The following is a 16,734-nucleotide window of genomic DNA, read 5'->3' on the forward strand; positions in this document are numbered from 1 at the left end:
CTAATTTTAACTTTAACTCACAAAACAAATTATATCAATTAACAATATTTTTGTAATTCATTCATTACAAAAAACATTAAATATCTTTAACCCATATATATTCTCTTTATATAGTATAATTTTATAAATATAATTATATTCAATTAATTCATTCATTCATAATTTCATTAACTATTTTTAGTTAAATCTTTCATTTTTTTGATATTGATTGGATCAAAAAGCATACAAATAAAAATGATTTAAATTGTACAAAATATTGATTGATTGCTTATTTGTTTGAAATATTATTTGTTCAAACTTGAAATAATTTATATATTCGCAATTTATCAAAATATTTTTATTAGAAAGTTAATATCATAATGAATATAAAATTAAAAAAACATAAAATAAACATCTCAAAAAATATAAAATTTTAAGTAAAATGTTTTTAGTTTTTCTGGATATTTTTTTTAAAGAGCTCATCTAAGGGATGTTTCCCAATTTATTGTTGAAGTAAATGCATCAGGTCTGCATAAATGTATATGAGGAGCTATATTTTTCTCTCTAAAAGCTTCAGAAAACTTAGGTAAACTTAGATATCTGTCAAATCCGTCATGGTAGAGATTCCCTAGTTTTCCGGTTTTCTTAAACGTTTTTCGTAATTCCAATTCTTCTTTTAATTTTGGTAAAAACTTAGGAAATTCTTTTTTATCTTTTTTAGGTATGTTATTCCATCCCTTTTCTAATTCAACTATTTTTTATTCTTTCTTTTCACCATCTCTTAAGCTAGTTTCAAACTATACTGTTCCAAGAGTTGGAGTAGGTCCAAGTCTATGTCTTAATAAGTGTTCGACACCACTTAAATTCCCTTTTAGCCCAACATCTTTGCAACTATGAGCTTTTTCCATTGTTTTTATTTTCTTATCATATACACTAAATGGTGCATTTGGGATGTGACTTAATTTTTCTTTTAAACTATCATCTTAGTTTCTCAATTTAAGAACCCATTCAATATCTTATTCAGTTATATACTCATGCTTTAAAAAATGAGAATATGTGTTTACATTCCTAGGAATTCCTGTTTTTTTACCACCTTTAACAGTCTCTTAAGTATTCTATTGCTATTAATTATCAGTCTTTTTAGATTCTTGTAACTATTATTACTACTACTTTTTAGTTGATTTAAGTTGAGCGTTATCTTTCTTACCTTTCTAAATAGGAACTTCTACTTATTTAGTGCTCATTTAATACAAATATAATTATTTTCACTAATCAATTATATAAAATAATTATTGTTTAATGAGTTAAAAATATTATTTGGCTAATTATTATTTTTCGTAACTTTTGCAAACTATAATCAAATTCAATCAATAATATTTGATTCTATGATCTACTTATTACTTAAAAGAAATTATTTGTTCCCTCAGTTTAATTAAATAAATAATCAGATGTTTTGACAAATTGAATAAATATACTGACTGTAATTAATAGATTTACAAAATTAAATTATTACTATTTTAATAAATAAAAGTGCAATTAAAAGAAATAATTTTAAATTTAGTATTATTTGATTTTTATTTAAAATCTTAAGTAAAATAAATTAAATAATTATTATTTAATTATGTAATATCCTTGATTTATTTAGAGAAATATAAAAAATTGTTAATTAAGATTTTCTTTTTAAAATATAAAATAAAAGGAAGTTAAATTTTTAATATATATTTTTTTTACTTTTTATGAAGTTCAAAAGTAAATATAAAATATTATATTTTGTTTTTTTAAATTTTATTTAACTCTAATTTTATACTTTTCTTTAAAAAATAATCCAAACTAGTTTTAATTTTATATTTAATTAGTGTAAAACTTATTTGAATTTAAGATAACTGTACGAATTCTAATTTATTTAATTTAGAATTGAATATAAAAAGTGATTCTACTGTTTTAAAATTTTTTTTTTGAAATTTATTACGAAAAAATAATCTAATTAATTTCTTTGGCCAAAATTTTAAAAAATCTTAATAAATTGCATTGCTTAGCTTAATTGGATATTTATTATTTAATTTGTAATATATTTTTTAAATTATTTTCCTTTTAAATAAATGTTTTATTAACGTAATTCTAAAAAAATTAAAATCTTAATTTCTTTATGGTATGATTGGAAACCCTATTAATATAGTTTATTTTAATTAATTAATAAAATTAACTAGATTTTTGTTAATAATCTACCATATAAAATAGTTCTATAAATTACTTAAAATATTAATTGAGTGCAGATATCTTTTAAGTTTTAATTTATTATATGTAAAACTAAAAATTTAATGAATTTTAACTGCAAAACTTTTATTATCAACGGTTTAATTTTTGGCATAGCTTTGATGAAAGAACAAACTTTTTGGAGTGATAAGGGTTAAATTTAGAAAAAATTAAATGATTTTAAATTATTAGAAAAATCCTATGACATTTTTTCATTAAAATTAAAAAAAAGGATGTAAAAATAAATTATTTTACATTTTAATCTTTGCTAGGCATCAAATAATCAACTATCCTATTTAGAATAGAAAAAAAGATACTATCATCAAAAGGTTCTATAGTGTATTTTTATTGAAAAAATAAAATTTGAAAGTATTTGGAAAATAAGTACCTTCTTCTTTTATTAGTTAACCTTGAATTATTCAGTGACTCCTTAGTTTTTTTTTCAAACCAAATTCAAAGACTAAATTTATCATGAACGTTTCGAATTTTAAAAGATACTCATCCCTACATCCTTGATGAATATCTTAAGCAAGCTTATTTATTGATAGGGGGGCAAATAAAAATTTATTTATTCATTGCTTTTTACATTTTTATCCTCTTATAAAGTCTTACTTTTTTCAATATTGATACATGTATAAGCCATAAGTTTATTCTTAGAAAAAATATTCTTTTATAAACCTTCTTTGGAGCTTTTATAAAAGAATTTATGCTTATTTGATTTAGTATTGATATTGATATGCATATATAGATTTTTGATTTAGACATAATTTTTAATACAAAAAATTAAATAAACTTAAATTATATTGAGAATATAAAGAGATGAATTTAACTTAAAAAATTCTTGTTAGTGTAGCAGTTTTAGGTGTTTTCTTGCTCACCTTAAACTATGTTATTGATCATAAAACTGATGATGAAATTAAATTTATGCTTAGAAAGTCTATTGAAAGAGCTTTTAAGAATTTCAAGGTTAAATACGCTAAAACTTATAAAGATGATACTGAAGAATAATACAGATTCTCTGTCTTTACAAACAACTACGTAGAAATCTATAGACACAATAAATTTTTAGTCTTTTCTAAGGTAGGCGTCAATTAATTCGCTGATCTTACCCATGAAGAATTCAAAGCTTTATATACTGGTCATAAACACTCAAAAGATGATGACGATGATGATAATAAAAATAAACAACCTCATCTCCCAACTGATAACTTACCTGCCTCTTTCGATTGGAGAGATAAGGGTGCTATTACTCCAGTTAAAGTCCAAAGTACCTATCTTAACATTATACATAAAATAATTGCATTACTAAACTTATTTGTTTGGAAACTAAAAAAAAAAAAAATTTCTTTCGATTGAATAATATATGAAAGAAATTTCAACTCATAAATTTTAAGATTTTAAAATTAATGTTAATTAATTTCTTTTTAATTTATCAAAATAGACGGATGTGGTGGCTGCTGGGCCTTTTCCACTGTACAAAGTATCGAAGGTCTTTACTTTTTGAAAACTGGTAAAATATTTGAGTTATTTTTAATTAATTAAATGAATCGATTATTAAATAAATTCATATTTGTAAATTGTATACAGCAGATGATTCATCCAAAAATCTTTTACAAATTATTTTTTCATTTAAATTTCATCAATATTAACTTAATAATTTCTTTTATAAAATTAAGGTAAATTAGAATCCCTTTCTACCTAATAAGTAATTGATTGTTGCAGAATCGATGAAAGTGGCTGTCTTGGTGGTGATCCTGAACCTGCTTTCAGATGTATTTAAAATAATGGTGGTATCATGACTGAAACAGAATATCCTTATATTGCCAAGCAACAATCTTGCAAATTTGATGAAGACAAGCCTACCTTCTAAATCGGAGGATATATTGATGTCCCTTCTGATTAATCTTAAGTTAAGGCTGCACTCCTTATCCAACCTCTTTCAATTTGTTTGAATAGTTCTGATACCTCATTCAAATATTACAAATCAGGTGTCATTACTGAGTGCGAAGATGGTCCTTATGATGGTCCCGATCACTGCCTTTTACTTGTAGGTTATGGTCATGATGAAGAATTGAAAGTTGATTATTGGTTAATTAAAAATCAATGGGGTACAACTTGGGGTGAAGAAGTAAATTTTAATATATTTTATAAATAAATAATTAAAAATTAAAATGAAAAATTAGGGTTACGTTAGAATTATTAGAGATGATAATGATCATAAGGGTCCTGGTAAGTGCTTCGTTGTTGCTGAAGTTCGTTATCCTATTGCTAAAAACACTACTGCCTCAGCTTTTTGAGTTAAAAATAAAAACAAAAAAACGAATTTAAGTTTTGATTTATAAAAACTATAATAAAATAATTTATATCAAAATAATGCAAATCTTAATAGAATTTTGTATTTAGATTTATTCATTCAATCTATAAAAGTATATTTTTCAATTTATCCAAAATTTAGTTAAAAAATAAACATCTCATTCATTCTAATTTATTTAACATTCTGATTTAAAATTCGAAGTTAAAAAAAGATAATATTTAACTAAATTAAATAATAGTTATAGACACAATTAATAATCAACTGCTTATTTATTTACATAGTAATTTTTAGACACATTTTCAAAAATAAGTAGATTATAATTGCTTATTTTGTATGTTTTAATCAAAGCTAATTATCCATAAATTTAACAGTAAACTAAGCAAAAAAGTATTTACTTTCTGCTATTTTTTGAAATTAATTTATTTATAATTAAAATGTAAATTTAAACGAAAAAAGACTGGTGAAACCTTTGGCTTTCTTTTATTTTTTTTTATAAATAAATTAATTTTCATTTTTTATATTTAAATCAATAAAAGTAGATTAAATTACCAAAATAAATTAATGATATTTAAAAAGTATTTTTGTTGGTATAATAAAATATTTTTATTAAGGAGAAAAATAAAAAAGAATTAAATTAATAAAATACTTTTATTCTTATTATTAAATTAAAGAATACTTTGATCAATCAATATTAAATTATTTAATTTAATTACTAACTAAATAAATATTAAAAAAATAATTCATCAATGGATAAACTAAAGCAAAATTAGGAATCACAAGACTTATCTTAGCTAATAGATCTACTAGATAGTATCTAGAAATTGAGCTTATAAAGTGCAAATTTACTTGATCCATTTTAATAAAGTGTCATAGACTCTCTAAAAAAAATTAAGGAAGCAGAATTAGCTATTAAAAAAAAGAATGATGTGTTTGACTTACCTAGTTTAGTCTACAATTAAAAAATTGATGCTAGAATTGTAAATAACCTATTCATAGAATTCTAAAATTAGGACAAAAATGATGTATTTAGACTAATATTTACTTCATTTGCTTTGAATTTACCTTTTGATTCGATATAAGATGACTCACCCTTCAATTCATAAAATATGAATGAAAAGTTAGAATATGTGGAATAGATTTTATTCTAAAAAGAACCTATTAAAATTTAAATAGAAGATAAATTTATTACATCAGAACAAGCTAAATAAGTTGTAATGTAAATAATTAGAGAGCTAGCTTAAGAATCTAAAACCAAAAACTTTTTGTCATTATGCTATAGCTTGATAAAAAAGATCTAAAATAAAATCAATGATTTGTGTGTAGTAGCTCTAATGAGATCAATTATTTTTAACGCAAAAGAAGATAGCACGCCTCCTTATCTTGAACTATTGGATATTTTTTCTGAACTTAATTCTAAACCTTGTATTTAGGATTAGAAAGAATTTTGGTGGAAAGTGTGTAATGCTTTTTCCTGTTATATTTATTTAGGATAAGAAAACTAAAGTCCTAAGAAATTAGGATATCCTGCAATTCCTGATGGATAACTTTAACTCCCAGATATGTTACTAATTAAGTAAAATAATTAATTGAAATACATAATTAATGAGAATTTCAAACCTGTTTATATAAAAAAAAATAAAAACAAATGAGTAATTTATAAATACATACTTTCTAAAGAATCTATATCTATTTTTTTTGTTTTTTGTATATATTCATATCTAAAGTGTTTGTTTGTGTAAATTTTAATTCTTAAGCTTAGAAAATCCTTAAATTTGTTTTATAATTAAATAAAAACATAATCAATCACAAAACTAATTTAGTTTTTTTTAAGCTTAGATAATATTTTTGGTAATAATTTTAAATATAAATGAAAATATTTGCATATACTATCAATCCTCATTATTTTAGGTATATTTAATTTATAATATTTAAAAACTATTTACTTTATTAAAATTTTAAAAGGAAAATTAAATAATTTTAATAATTTACAAAATTTTAAGATTTTATGTTTTTATTTTTATTTATTAAATCATTCATATTTAGAAAGTAATATTAAAAAGAATTCATATTAAGAAATAAAAAAAATCAGTTGTTAATAATTATTTTATAAAATATAAAGTTAAATACATACATTAATTAGCTAATTTAATTTTAAAATACTTAAAATTTATTTAAATTGAAATTTTAAGAGTAAAATAATCAATTAGAAGAAATCAATTTATAATCATCATGTCTTGAAAATATCATTTTGAATAAATTGTTACATTCTTATTCTTCTATTTAGGGTTTAAGATCTTTTTCAACAAGCTCTGCTTATTTTTTCTGAAGAGGTTTATTCTTTTCAACAATTTATTTAAGGTATTCAATGAAAAAGTTCTCATCAGCTTCTTTATTCGTTGCTTTTATTTATTGCTGTTTTAAATTAGTATATTTTTTTAGCAAATTTTCCAGGGTTGTTGCCAGCTTTTCTTCTTCACTGAAGTTAGTTTTAATATTATTTAATACTGTGTATAAATTATTATCAGGAAATAGTAGCTTTTATTTTCCATTTACAATATAGAAATAAGCTTGGATTGTAGAAATTAAAGAATAGTAAACTTCTTTTACATTCAGCTCAGTTAGGTTAGGAAAAACTTTTGAATATTGAATAAGCCTTCCTATTATAGAGGCTTGAGGAAATGATAGTTTACCCCTTATTTACTAAAAGACTTAAGGTTCAATTTAGTTAATGTATACAATATTACTGTAAAACCATAAATTGGAATCATGAACCTACTTATCTGGTTAACTTGCTCCAAATAGTAATCTTTTAATATCCATAAACTCGTAATCAATATAAAAGCTATCTTAATTTTGTTTTTTAATGTCTTTATTTATTTTTATTTCCTTTGGTGGTCTCATTACACTTAAGTAGGAATCTTTATTACCAACATAAAATCCTCTGATATTTAGATTTGAATTTTCATGATATGTTTAATTTAATCTGCTTCCAACTGCTACTACAAATATGAACCTAATATTATGCTCTGCAAACTCCTATTCGAGAGATGCAATTAGCTTTTTCACTTCTTCTTCAAAAGGCAACTTTTATTCTTCCATTTTTACTTTGTTTATTATTTTTAAAAAGAAATTCAATAAATATCTAATATTCTTATTTATTTTAAAGATTAGTTGTAGTTAATGTTTTTTCGCTTATAAAATTTATGGTGTAGAAACTTTAAATCTTTTTTTAATAGAGGCTTTATTTAGTTTTTAAAGTAAATCCTTCTATTTTATAATATCAAAATCAAAATCTTAAAGTTAAATAAAATATTGTGAATTTGATATTTTATCAAAATATTTTTTATTTTTAAAAGCGAATTTAAACACACAAAAGAATAAGATATTTATAATCTCTTTAAATGGAAAATATTTAAATTAGAGAAGACCTAAAATAATCTGTCCTTAAGTTTGTTATCCAAGATGTAGAGAGTAAATATAATGTAAAAGTTTTATTTTGCGCAGAGACTGGAAGCAGAGGATATCATACTCATACATCTCAATCTGATTTAGACGTAAAGGGCTTTTATGCTAGTAAAACAGAAGATTATTTGATAACTAATGATAAAAAGAAAATCTTATAAAAGACTCATCACTTTCTTAAATTAGAAGATGGGTCTGAAGTTGAATTTGATTATACTTTCCTTGATATAAGAAAATTTTTGAAAAGAAAGCTTAGACCAAACAAAATAGATTAAATGAACTTATGGGTTATGAGTGAAAGCGTCTACTTGAATAAATTTGATGAAGATACACTAAAGTTTTTTTAGAAAGAGCTTAAGCTGCCATATACAGCATTAAATGGTCACATGAAAACATATTTAAAAATATTTTCAAAATAAAATCCAACATTAAAAGTAAAAGAAATACTTACTTCTATTATAGTTGGTTTCTAACTCTTACACATGATAATATTTAAGGAAAATCCTATTTATTAGACTTGGAAATAGTAGAATTATTTAAAGAAATATGTTGATAATTTAAGGGATTAGAGTAAAGAAGTACCTTTGCCATTAAAAAATATTGAGCATATTTAAAAATATGCCTTAGAACTCTATGAACTTAAAAAAGAAGCACGTAAGGGAGAGTTGGAAAATATTGACTCATCCTTTTTAGAATGGATGCAATAAGTTATAAATTTTTATAAAGATTTTTAAGAATAAACTTTGAGTTAGGATTACAGTGAAAGCCCTGAAATTTCTAAAAGTAGAGCAGATCAAATATTTTAAAAAATGAGAAAGATTGCAGATGAAAATTTATGAATTTATTTAATATTATAGTTTTTAAATGTTTATATTTTTGTATTAACATTAGATTAAGTAATATGTAATCATAGTTATTTATTTTATTATTATTTAAGTTATTCCTATTTTTTTAACGTTAAATTTTTTGATTTTAAAAATTTATCTATTAAGTAATTACTTAGTAAAGATTTTGTTGCTAAAAACAGTAACTTTTTAAAAAAAAATGAATATGTATAAAATAAAGAATTTATTAACTATTAAAAAAAGAAAGTACTTTTATTGTATATTTGTAAATGAAATTTATATATGTATAAAGCATATATATCAATTTTTTGCGGAATCGCTAAATTTTTCAAATTATAGTGGTTATTAAGAGAGGTACAAAAGAAATCTGATTTCTTTAAGTGAACAAAAATATTAAAAGCAGTAAAATATTAATAAAGAATTGTTATTTAAAATCTTTTGCACATTAGTTGAAATAATTAATTCTACTTGTTTATCAGAATATTGCTAGCTTAAATTGATTAAAAAAGTTATCTATCTCTTAAATTAAAAGACATCATTTAGATTTAGCAAAGGACATCCAATTAATTTATTTATAGCTTTTTAGATATATTAAAAATTTACTATTAGAGAAATGAGCTTAGAGGCTTAGTAAATAATTAGAATGCCTAAAGAATTTTCTAATATAAATTAAGATTCAATTAGACAGAAAGGCTATGATATTGTGAAAAACGAAAATTCTAACCAATCTTCTAAACAGTCTATTAGGAAGAAGAAACTATCTGAGTCGATTCAATCAATGAATTAGAAAAATAAAATTAGAGAGTTAGATTTTTTAAATCCAAATGCTATGAAATAAAATGAGAACTTACAATTAAGCTAACTAAATTAATAAACAGCATTTTAGCAAAATCTAAAATTCGAGTTTTTGAATACAGCTGATCGTATCAAAGAAGAAAGCTCTCTTCAGGGTTTTGCAGATTTACAGAACTAAATAAGTACCACATTTGCCATTTAGAAACATCATAAAGTTAAACAAAGCAACTAACTTGTAAACTAAAACAACAATGTTTACGAAAAAGAAGTACTGCCATCTCAAAATTACTCAGAGTACTAAAATGAGAGAATTTTGAATAAATCTAATACCTTTTAACCAAATTCTTAGAGTATTTAAAACTATTCTAACTCTTAAAACGAATAGTAGAAGATATAATAGTTTAATAAAGATAAAAAATAGAATATAATTTCAAAATATTAAGGGGATAGTTTGCATAAATATTCCTAAATAAGTAATGAGTAATAATAACAATAATAATAATAATAATATTTATTTGAAAACGATTATATTCCTTCAAATATGTAAAAAAAATTAAATTAGCAATACTTTGATGAAAATAATCTTTTGAATAATAACAATAATAATAATGTTATCAGTATAGAAGCTTAATAATCAGATACTAAATTTTCTTTTAATCCAAACAAAATAAATAATACCAACTCCATCAATCCATATATAAACAATACTATTTTTAATCATAGTAGTTCTCATGTTGTTAATGATAATAAAGGATAAATTGAAAAAGAAATATGTCCGTTTAATCAAGTATTTATAAAATAATAGCAAATATATTTTAATTTTTTTATTATTTATAATTTAAAAGCTATAACAAGAAATAGTAAGCCAAACATTTGCTCTTCCTCCAGTTATTTTCACTGATGAAGAACCTAGATATGTAAATGCTGCATAATTCAAGAGAATGATGATTATGAGAATAAAAAGAGCTGCAAGAGACTTAAAGCAAAATAAAATTGTACCTCAAAGAGAAATAAGATCAAAAGAAACTACAGAGTTTTAGTAGTAATAGTAAAACCCATAAAAGGTAAACCATTTCTATGTTTAGAGTCAATATAACTTAATTTATTTTAAAAGTCAAAAAAGTATAAATATGAAAGCAGGCATAAACATGCGACAAATAGAATAAGAGACTCAAAAGGTAGATTCATTCCAAGTAACTTATTTTCATACTCAGGTATATTATAAGCATTATATAATTAATTTAAATAGAGGACTAGCTGCAAGAATATTTAGAATAATTAGAAAAAGAAAAGAAATAAAAAGAATCTTTAGGTGAATAAAATTATTAAAATAATTTGGATATTAATCCAAGTGCTTAATAATAGTAAAGTAATTAAATTATCTAAAGCAACTAAAAGTATAACGATAAATGTAATTCTACAGTATAAAGAGAAGAAATATTACAAGAATAAGAGGAGGAAAAAAATTAATAATAAATTTCAGAAGAAGCTAAATAATAAAATTATTAAAATAATATTTTTTAAATCAGTCAATATAATCAGAAATAATCTCAAAATTCAAATAAAAATATATTCGCTTAATAATAATTAACCTATTAAAACTCTCTCACATGCAATAAAAACGAAAATATAAAAACTATTTCTCAAATGATAACTGAAATAAGTGAAATTAATTAATAATCAAATTAATAAAATTTAAAGCTATAATGAATTTTTGAGCAACAAACCAAACAAAAAAAATATAATTGATTTAAATTTATACTATCAATTTATCTAAGATTTCAAATTCTTAAAATATCTAATAAAAATCAATATCTGTAATTTAAATATTTTATCTTACTTTATATCAATTTAACTGTAAAAAAGAAAATATTTTTATATAAAAAATGGCTCAAAGCAGTGTATTTCTTTAGAGATTAAAATAATATTTATTTAAGATATAACTTTACTTAAAATAGTATTAATTTTTTTATAATCAGTTCAAACTGAAATAAGTCTATACAATAATAAAGTAGTAAAAAGTAAGAAAAAAGAAATATTTTTCAGGCTGCGAAATAAGTTCATCAGCAGCTTGGTTTGACCCAAACTACTTCGTACTCATTAAAAGTCATCAATTTATTTTTATATTAATTGTATGAAATTTTTAATAAGAAACAAATATTTTATACATGATTATTTACTTTTTATTTTTCCAAAAATTTTAATAGCAGCTTCAAGGTTAAGTTAAAAAATTATGGGTTGATAGAAAATATATTCTTTTTACTGAAATAATTCACTTCAAAATTTCAAATGGTAAAACTAAAAAAATGGTAATTTTCAGTTTATACATAAATAAAATAATTTTATTAAATGCATAATTTTTTTCATTAAGTTATCATTATCAAATCAATTTTAATCATCGGAATAATAGAGCTGAAGCGTCTTTCAATTTTCTCAATAATCTTTTTGTTGTCGACACTATCATCTATTTTATATTTAGACCAAACTGCAAGGGTGAAGTCTTTTGAGACAACCATTTTCAAAAAATTTTCAGTGTCTGCAATTATTTTTTCAAAGACTTCATGACGATTCAAATATTCTATATTCCAAATTTAGCTTGGGAAGCTTGATGAATTATAAAATTCTCTGATATCAGGATAAAATATTTCATCATATTAAGCAGATGCAGAATCATCTAGATTAACAACAAAAGTCTCTCCTTTTACCAAGACATTACTAAGATTCTTTTTTGTTTTAGCCTAATAAATATTTAAAAACGTTTGAGATTTGAATACAAATATTTGAATTGTTCAATTACCATATATTATTTTAATTGTTAGACATTTTATTTTTTCAACTAAAAGGCTTATCTTAAGTCAAAATCATACCAACTTCTTTTATCAAGTTGCTAAATCTAATTGAATATCTCGCTAATGTTAGCTCCTAGTCTTTTTTTAATAAATAATTCATTTAATTAATAGGTTTCACTTAAATATTTACTGCTTTGAGCTAAAAATTAAAGGAATTCTATTATTCTAATTGGATTTCTTTATCAACTAAGCTAAATCTTCTATTTTATTTACCTTTATTTAAAATACAAAAAAATATAACTAATTATTTAGTGAACCCTATAAAAATTTAATATTCTTTATTATACATGTTAGTTTATCATTCATTTGTCAAAACCATCTTTTAATGTTTTAAAATCAATTTACCTTTTCAAAGAAGAAAAGTTTCTGCTTTTTATTCTTTTCTTTAAGTAAGTTTATTTCATTTTTTCTTTTTATAAACTAATCAATTTCTTCTCCTGATAAGAATGGATTGATAAACTAGTCGTTCGTCTTCATAAAATAATTGTTTTTGAAAATACCGCTTAAGACATTTCCCTTCATTAAATTAAATATTTATTAATTGGCTGTTTTGAATTTTTTTAACTGCTAATATTATTTACAGAATGATGTCTAAAAGTACCAGCACCTTCAAATCTATTATTTCTCCATATACCATCATATTCATCTCCATTTGACCACTTAAATTTTCCAGCTCCTTCCTTAACATTATATTTCATATTTCCTTCATAAGTAGATTTATCAGGAAACCAACATCTACAAATACCATGCATTCTATCTTTATCCCAATACCCTTCATACTTGCAAAGAAATTCATCGCTTGTGGTTCCAAATAATTGTATACCAAATCCATGTCTAACAGCTTTTCCTTTATTAACAGCTTCCTAATCCTATTTAGGATCAAAAACCTAACCCTACTCATTTTAGTAAACTACTTCTCCAAAATATACTGATTCGTCCTTAAGCTAAAAGCAAACAAAATTGCTTTTATCCATTTAATCTATATCAAACATCTTATAAATTGTTATAAAGATTAGTATAATTAGTTTTTTTGAACTTTTTAATGAAATTTAAGTTTTAATATTTTATGATAAGTGAATAAGTTTTACAATCAATAATCATGGAAAATAATTCAAAAAATAAAACTCTATCTACCTGTTTGATTTTAATTTTCATTTTTCAAATATAAAATAATTATAATAAATATTTTATTATTAACTTTTAATTAATTTTTACTTTTCAAAAAATATAGGCTAATACATGCTTTATTCAAAAACATTAAATAAAATCCAAATGTTACTATTAATATGTTGCTAAATAGATTTATACAAATATTTAAAAATCAATAATATGTATTTTATTTCCCTTCATTAAATAATTAATATTTTAATTTTTAAAATATAGTGCTAAATTTTTTATGAATAATAATAAGTTAATATTTCTAAAATAAATTTTTTCTATTGAGAAAATTGTATTAGATAAGCTGTTTAGTTGTATTTTAAAAGAATATCTTGAGGGAAAAATTTTATTTTTTACTTGATTAATTGGTTTCGAAAAACAACATTTAAAACATTTGTTGTTTGCTTAAGTAAAATTACACAGATAGGTTAATTATTGTGGAAACACATAAACTTTTAGATTGATAAATATATTTTTGTGTTTTTTACTTTGGTAAATTTGTATTTTTCATTTTGAGTTACTTTTTTTCCTTTGATAAAATTTTTAAATTATATTTCAATAGGATTTACATTCTTTTGATTTAAAAAATTAAATGAAGAAATCAAATAAAATTAAATGTATCTTTTTTGATGAACCTTTATTAATTGCAAGAAACTTTATTTAGTTATTTAAGAAATAAGATAAAATTAAATGGGCTTAAGGTGGTGGACGCTCTTACATGTAGTTTGTGGTAATAACTTACTATCATTAGTATCTACAAAAATCTTAAGCAATTTGTGTAAAATTAACTCTAATTAATTATGATATTAAACTTTTACATAATACTTATTAAACATAATTTATTTTTCTTCATATCAGACATTTACAGTAAAAATGTTGAAATTGTTTTGTAAAAAAAGAAAACTGTAGAAAATCCAACAAATTAGATATATACTATATATTGTTGAATCTCATTTTATTATGATTTATATTTCACCTTTACATATAAATCAAGGTTTATTTAATGAAAGCATGATGATTTGGAAGTTTTAGAGGAAAACTTAAACAAAAAGATATTTAATTCTTCTAATGTACTTTCAAGGGTATTTTTGCTATTTAGTAACCGAAATTAAGTATAGTTGAAATTATTATTCCACTTTTAATAATGTCAGAGGAGATTTTTAGTACGCTTTAGAGTACTTTTTAAAGCGCAATATTTAAACTAAATATAATATCTTAATCTCACAAAAAAATAATTCAATAAATTAACTATAAATTCAGCTTTTTTATTATTTGATTCCATTTCTAAAACTCAAACGATACTTACAAAAATAGGATTAATAGCATAAATCCTCCGTATTTAAGAAAAAATTGGAGAAAAAAATGGATCTCTTGTTTTAAATTAAAAATTCTTTTATAAAGTTCAAATTGGAATAAAAAAGCATTTGAATGTATTCTAATCTATAGTTTAAATCGCAATTGGATTACAAATTCCGTTTTTAAAGAATAAAAAAAAAATACATTTTTTGGTAATAAAATGTCGAGCTTATAGAGATGTGATTTTCATTTCATTAATTTTTGTAAGTTGGGTGATCTAAATTTAATTGCAGTAATCTAAATAATTTTTTTTGTGGGTATTCTAAAGAATATGTTTATACTTTATGTCTAGTACAAAAGAGTTTATTTTGACTTTGAATGATGATTTCCCATAAATATATATAATTAATAAAATAAAATTCAGATCTTCTCAGATAATTTTGACAATTAATTGAAGTCCTCTTCAAAATTAGATTTTAGACAATTTAATTTGGTTTCATTCAAAATAATTTCTATTTATCATCATTAATAAGTCTTGTAAATTCAACCATTTATCACATTTGTTATGTATTTTGTCTCACTTCGATTAATTTATTTAATCTAAGTACCACTCAAGTTGAATTTCTTTTATACACCTTCTTTCATAACTTTTTACAATAGCAAGATTTAATTCGAAATATTTTGATAAACAGATTGAAGTTGAAAAATCGCCAGCGATAATAAGAAAAAAAAATTTTTCTTTTAGTTAACTTTATGTATAAGAATTATCTTGAATGATTGAAAGATGCAATAAATTTCATATCTATGTCACTTTGTTTTTTATTGACGCTTTATCTCTATAGCAGAAAAAGTATATATATTAAAACTAAATTTCTTCAAGTGTGAGTGATCAGAATTTAATCACAAAAAAAAAATTAGATTATTAGATTCATTCAATCTAATTCATTCGCAGCCTTCGCTTTTTGCTATCTCTAATTATTAAAGATATCCAATCTAATATCTAAACAGATTTAATAAAATTTCAATCAAAATCCCCAATCATTTGCCTAATTTGAGGGATTTTATGTGATTATTTTTCTTGTATTAAAAGTTATTTACAGTGAATGTAGGTCCTAAAACTTAGTTCAGTTTTTGGTAATATTATAAATACATCCTTTGAGTTTCTGAAAAATTATAATTAAATTAAAATATTCAAAAAAAGATTACTTTAAAAAGAAAAACAAATAAATGAAAGCTATCCTCATCCTCGCCCTCTTGGCCATCACTGCCACTGCTTCCTTGAGAGACAACAAGTGCTTCATGGATGCTGCCGGTTCTACCGTCTTCACCATTGCCAACACCATCAAGGAAATGACCACCATTGAAAGCTTAGACTAATACGAAGACATCATGACCCAAGTTGCTAACTTAAAGGCTGCTTACCTCCACTGCAACATCTAAGGTCAAGCCAACAAGGGTTTCTCCTCCCTCGATAACATCCTCTAAAACTTAGGTGAAGGTAACCTCTTACTCTCTCAATGCACTCAAGACCTCGGTGGTCTCTTCTTGATCGCTGACACCATCGTTGAAGACCCCAAGGACCTCACCAACGATATCTTCGCCACCATCTTCTCCCTCCTTATGGGTAAGTAAGCTTATGGTGACTGCGGTCAATTCATCGCTTTCCTCAGATCCCTCTGAGCAATAATAAATAAATACTACTAACAAAATTATGAATATCTAAAATATGTTAATTATTTATATATTACATAATATTTGTTAATTATATTGCTAAAAAATTATT

At 22.6% G+C, this 16,734-nt stretch overlaps 8 protein-coding genes across 8 annotated transcripts; 5 read left to right on the plus strand and 3 right to left on the minus strand. All coding sequences in view use genetic code 6, as the record gives it.

Annotated features, from left to right (window-relative positions):
* Positions 1-458: 458 nt before the first annotated feature.
* TTHERM_00486610 (hypothetical protein) lies at positions 459-1,223 on the minus strand (the record flags this gene model as incomplete). The annotated part of the gene is made up of 1 exon (XM_001032873.3): positions 459-1,223. The coding sequence occupies one exon, from the start codon at positions 1,221-1,223 to the stop codon at positions 459-461; it is 765 nt and encodes a 254-aa protein (XP_001032873.1).
* Positions 1,224-3,051: 1,828 nt separating this feature from the next.
* On the plus strand, positions 3,052-4,529 carry TTHERM_00486630 (papain family cysteine protease; the record flags this gene model as incomplete). The annotated part of the gene is made up of 4 exons (XM_001032875.3): positions 3,052-3,499; positions 3,674-3,742; positions 3,909-4,360; positions 4,416-4,529. 4 exons carry the CDS (start codon positions 3,052-3,054, stop codon positions 4,527-4,529), a joined length of 1,083 nt encoding a protein of 360 aa, XP_001032875.1.
* Positions 4,530-5,292: 763 nt separating this feature from the next.
* TTHERM_00486640 (hypothetical protein) lies at positions 5,293-6,195 on the plus strand (the record flags this gene model as incomplete). Its single annotated transcript, XM_001032876.1, has 1 exon — positions 5,293-6,195. One exon carries the CDS (start codon positions 5,293-5,295, stop codon positions 6,193-6,195), a length of 903 nt encoding a protein of 300 aa, XP_001032876.1.
* A 550-nt stretch (positions 6,196-6,745) lies between these two features.
* Positions 6,746-7,645, minus strand: TTHERM_00486650 (nucleotidyltransferase; the record flags this gene model as incomplete). The annotated part of the gene is made up of 1 exon (XM_001032877.1): positions 6,746-7,645. The coding sequence occupies one exon, from the start codon at positions 7,643-7,645 to the stop codon at positions 6,746-6,748; it is 900 nt and encodes a 299-aa protein (XP_001032877.1).
* A 302-nt stretch (positions 7,646-7,947) lies between these two features.
* TTHERM_00486660 (nucleotidyltransferase) lies at positions 7,948-8,847 on the plus strand (the record flags this gene model as incomplete). Its single annotated transcript, XM_001032878.1, has 1 exon — positions 7,948-8,847. One exon carries the CDS (start codon positions 7,948-7,950, stop codon positions 8,845-8,847), a length of 900 nt encoding a protein of 299 aa, XP_001032878.1.
* Positions 8,848-9,145: 298 nt separating this feature from the next.
* Positions 9,146-11,358, plus strand: TTHERM_00486670 (CCAAT-binding transcription factor (CBF-B/NF-YA) subunit B; the record flags this gene model as incomplete). Its single annotated transcript, XM_001032879.4, has 4 exons — positions 9,146-10,435; positions 10,494-10,712; positions 10,763-10,841; positions 10,898-11,358. The coding sequence occupies exons 1-4, from the start codon at positions 9,467-9,469 to the stop codon at positions 11,356-11,358; spliced, it is 1,728 nt and encodes a 575-aa protein (XP_001032879.4). The 5' UTR covers positions 9,146-9,466.
* Positions 11,359-12,011: 653 nt separating this feature from the next.
* TTHERM_00486680 (MORN motif protein) lies at positions 12,012-13,489 on the minus strand (the record flags this gene model as incomplete). Its single annotated transcript, XM_001032880.2, has 5 exons — positions 12,012-12,386; positions 12,446-12,575; positions 12,628-12,710; positions 12,843-13,013; positions 13,079-13,489. The coding sequence occupies 5 exons, from the start codon at positions 13,487-13,489 to the stop codon at positions 12,012-12,014; spliced, it is 1,170 nt and encodes a 389-aa protein (XP_001032880.2).
* Positions 13,490-16,178: 2,689 nt separating this feature from the next.
* TTHERM_00486690 (hypothetical protein) lies at positions 16,179-16,631 on the plus strand (the record flags this gene model as incomplete). The annotated part of the gene is made up of 1 exon (XM_001032881.3): positions 16,179-16,631. One exon carries the CDS (start codon positions 16,179-16,181, stop codon positions 16,629-16,631), a length of 453 nt encoding a protein of 150 aa, XP_001032881.1.
* Positions 16,632-16,734: the final 103 nt, after the last annotated feature.

Source organism: Tetrahymena thermophila (genome assembly GCF_000189635.1).
Source record: "Tetrahymena thermophila SB210 genomic scaffold scf_8254527, whole genome shotgun sequence".
Taxonomy (NCBI): domain Eukaryota; phylum Ciliophora; class Oligohymenophorea; order Hymenostomatida; family Tetrahymenidae; genus Tetrahymena; species Tetrahymena thermophila.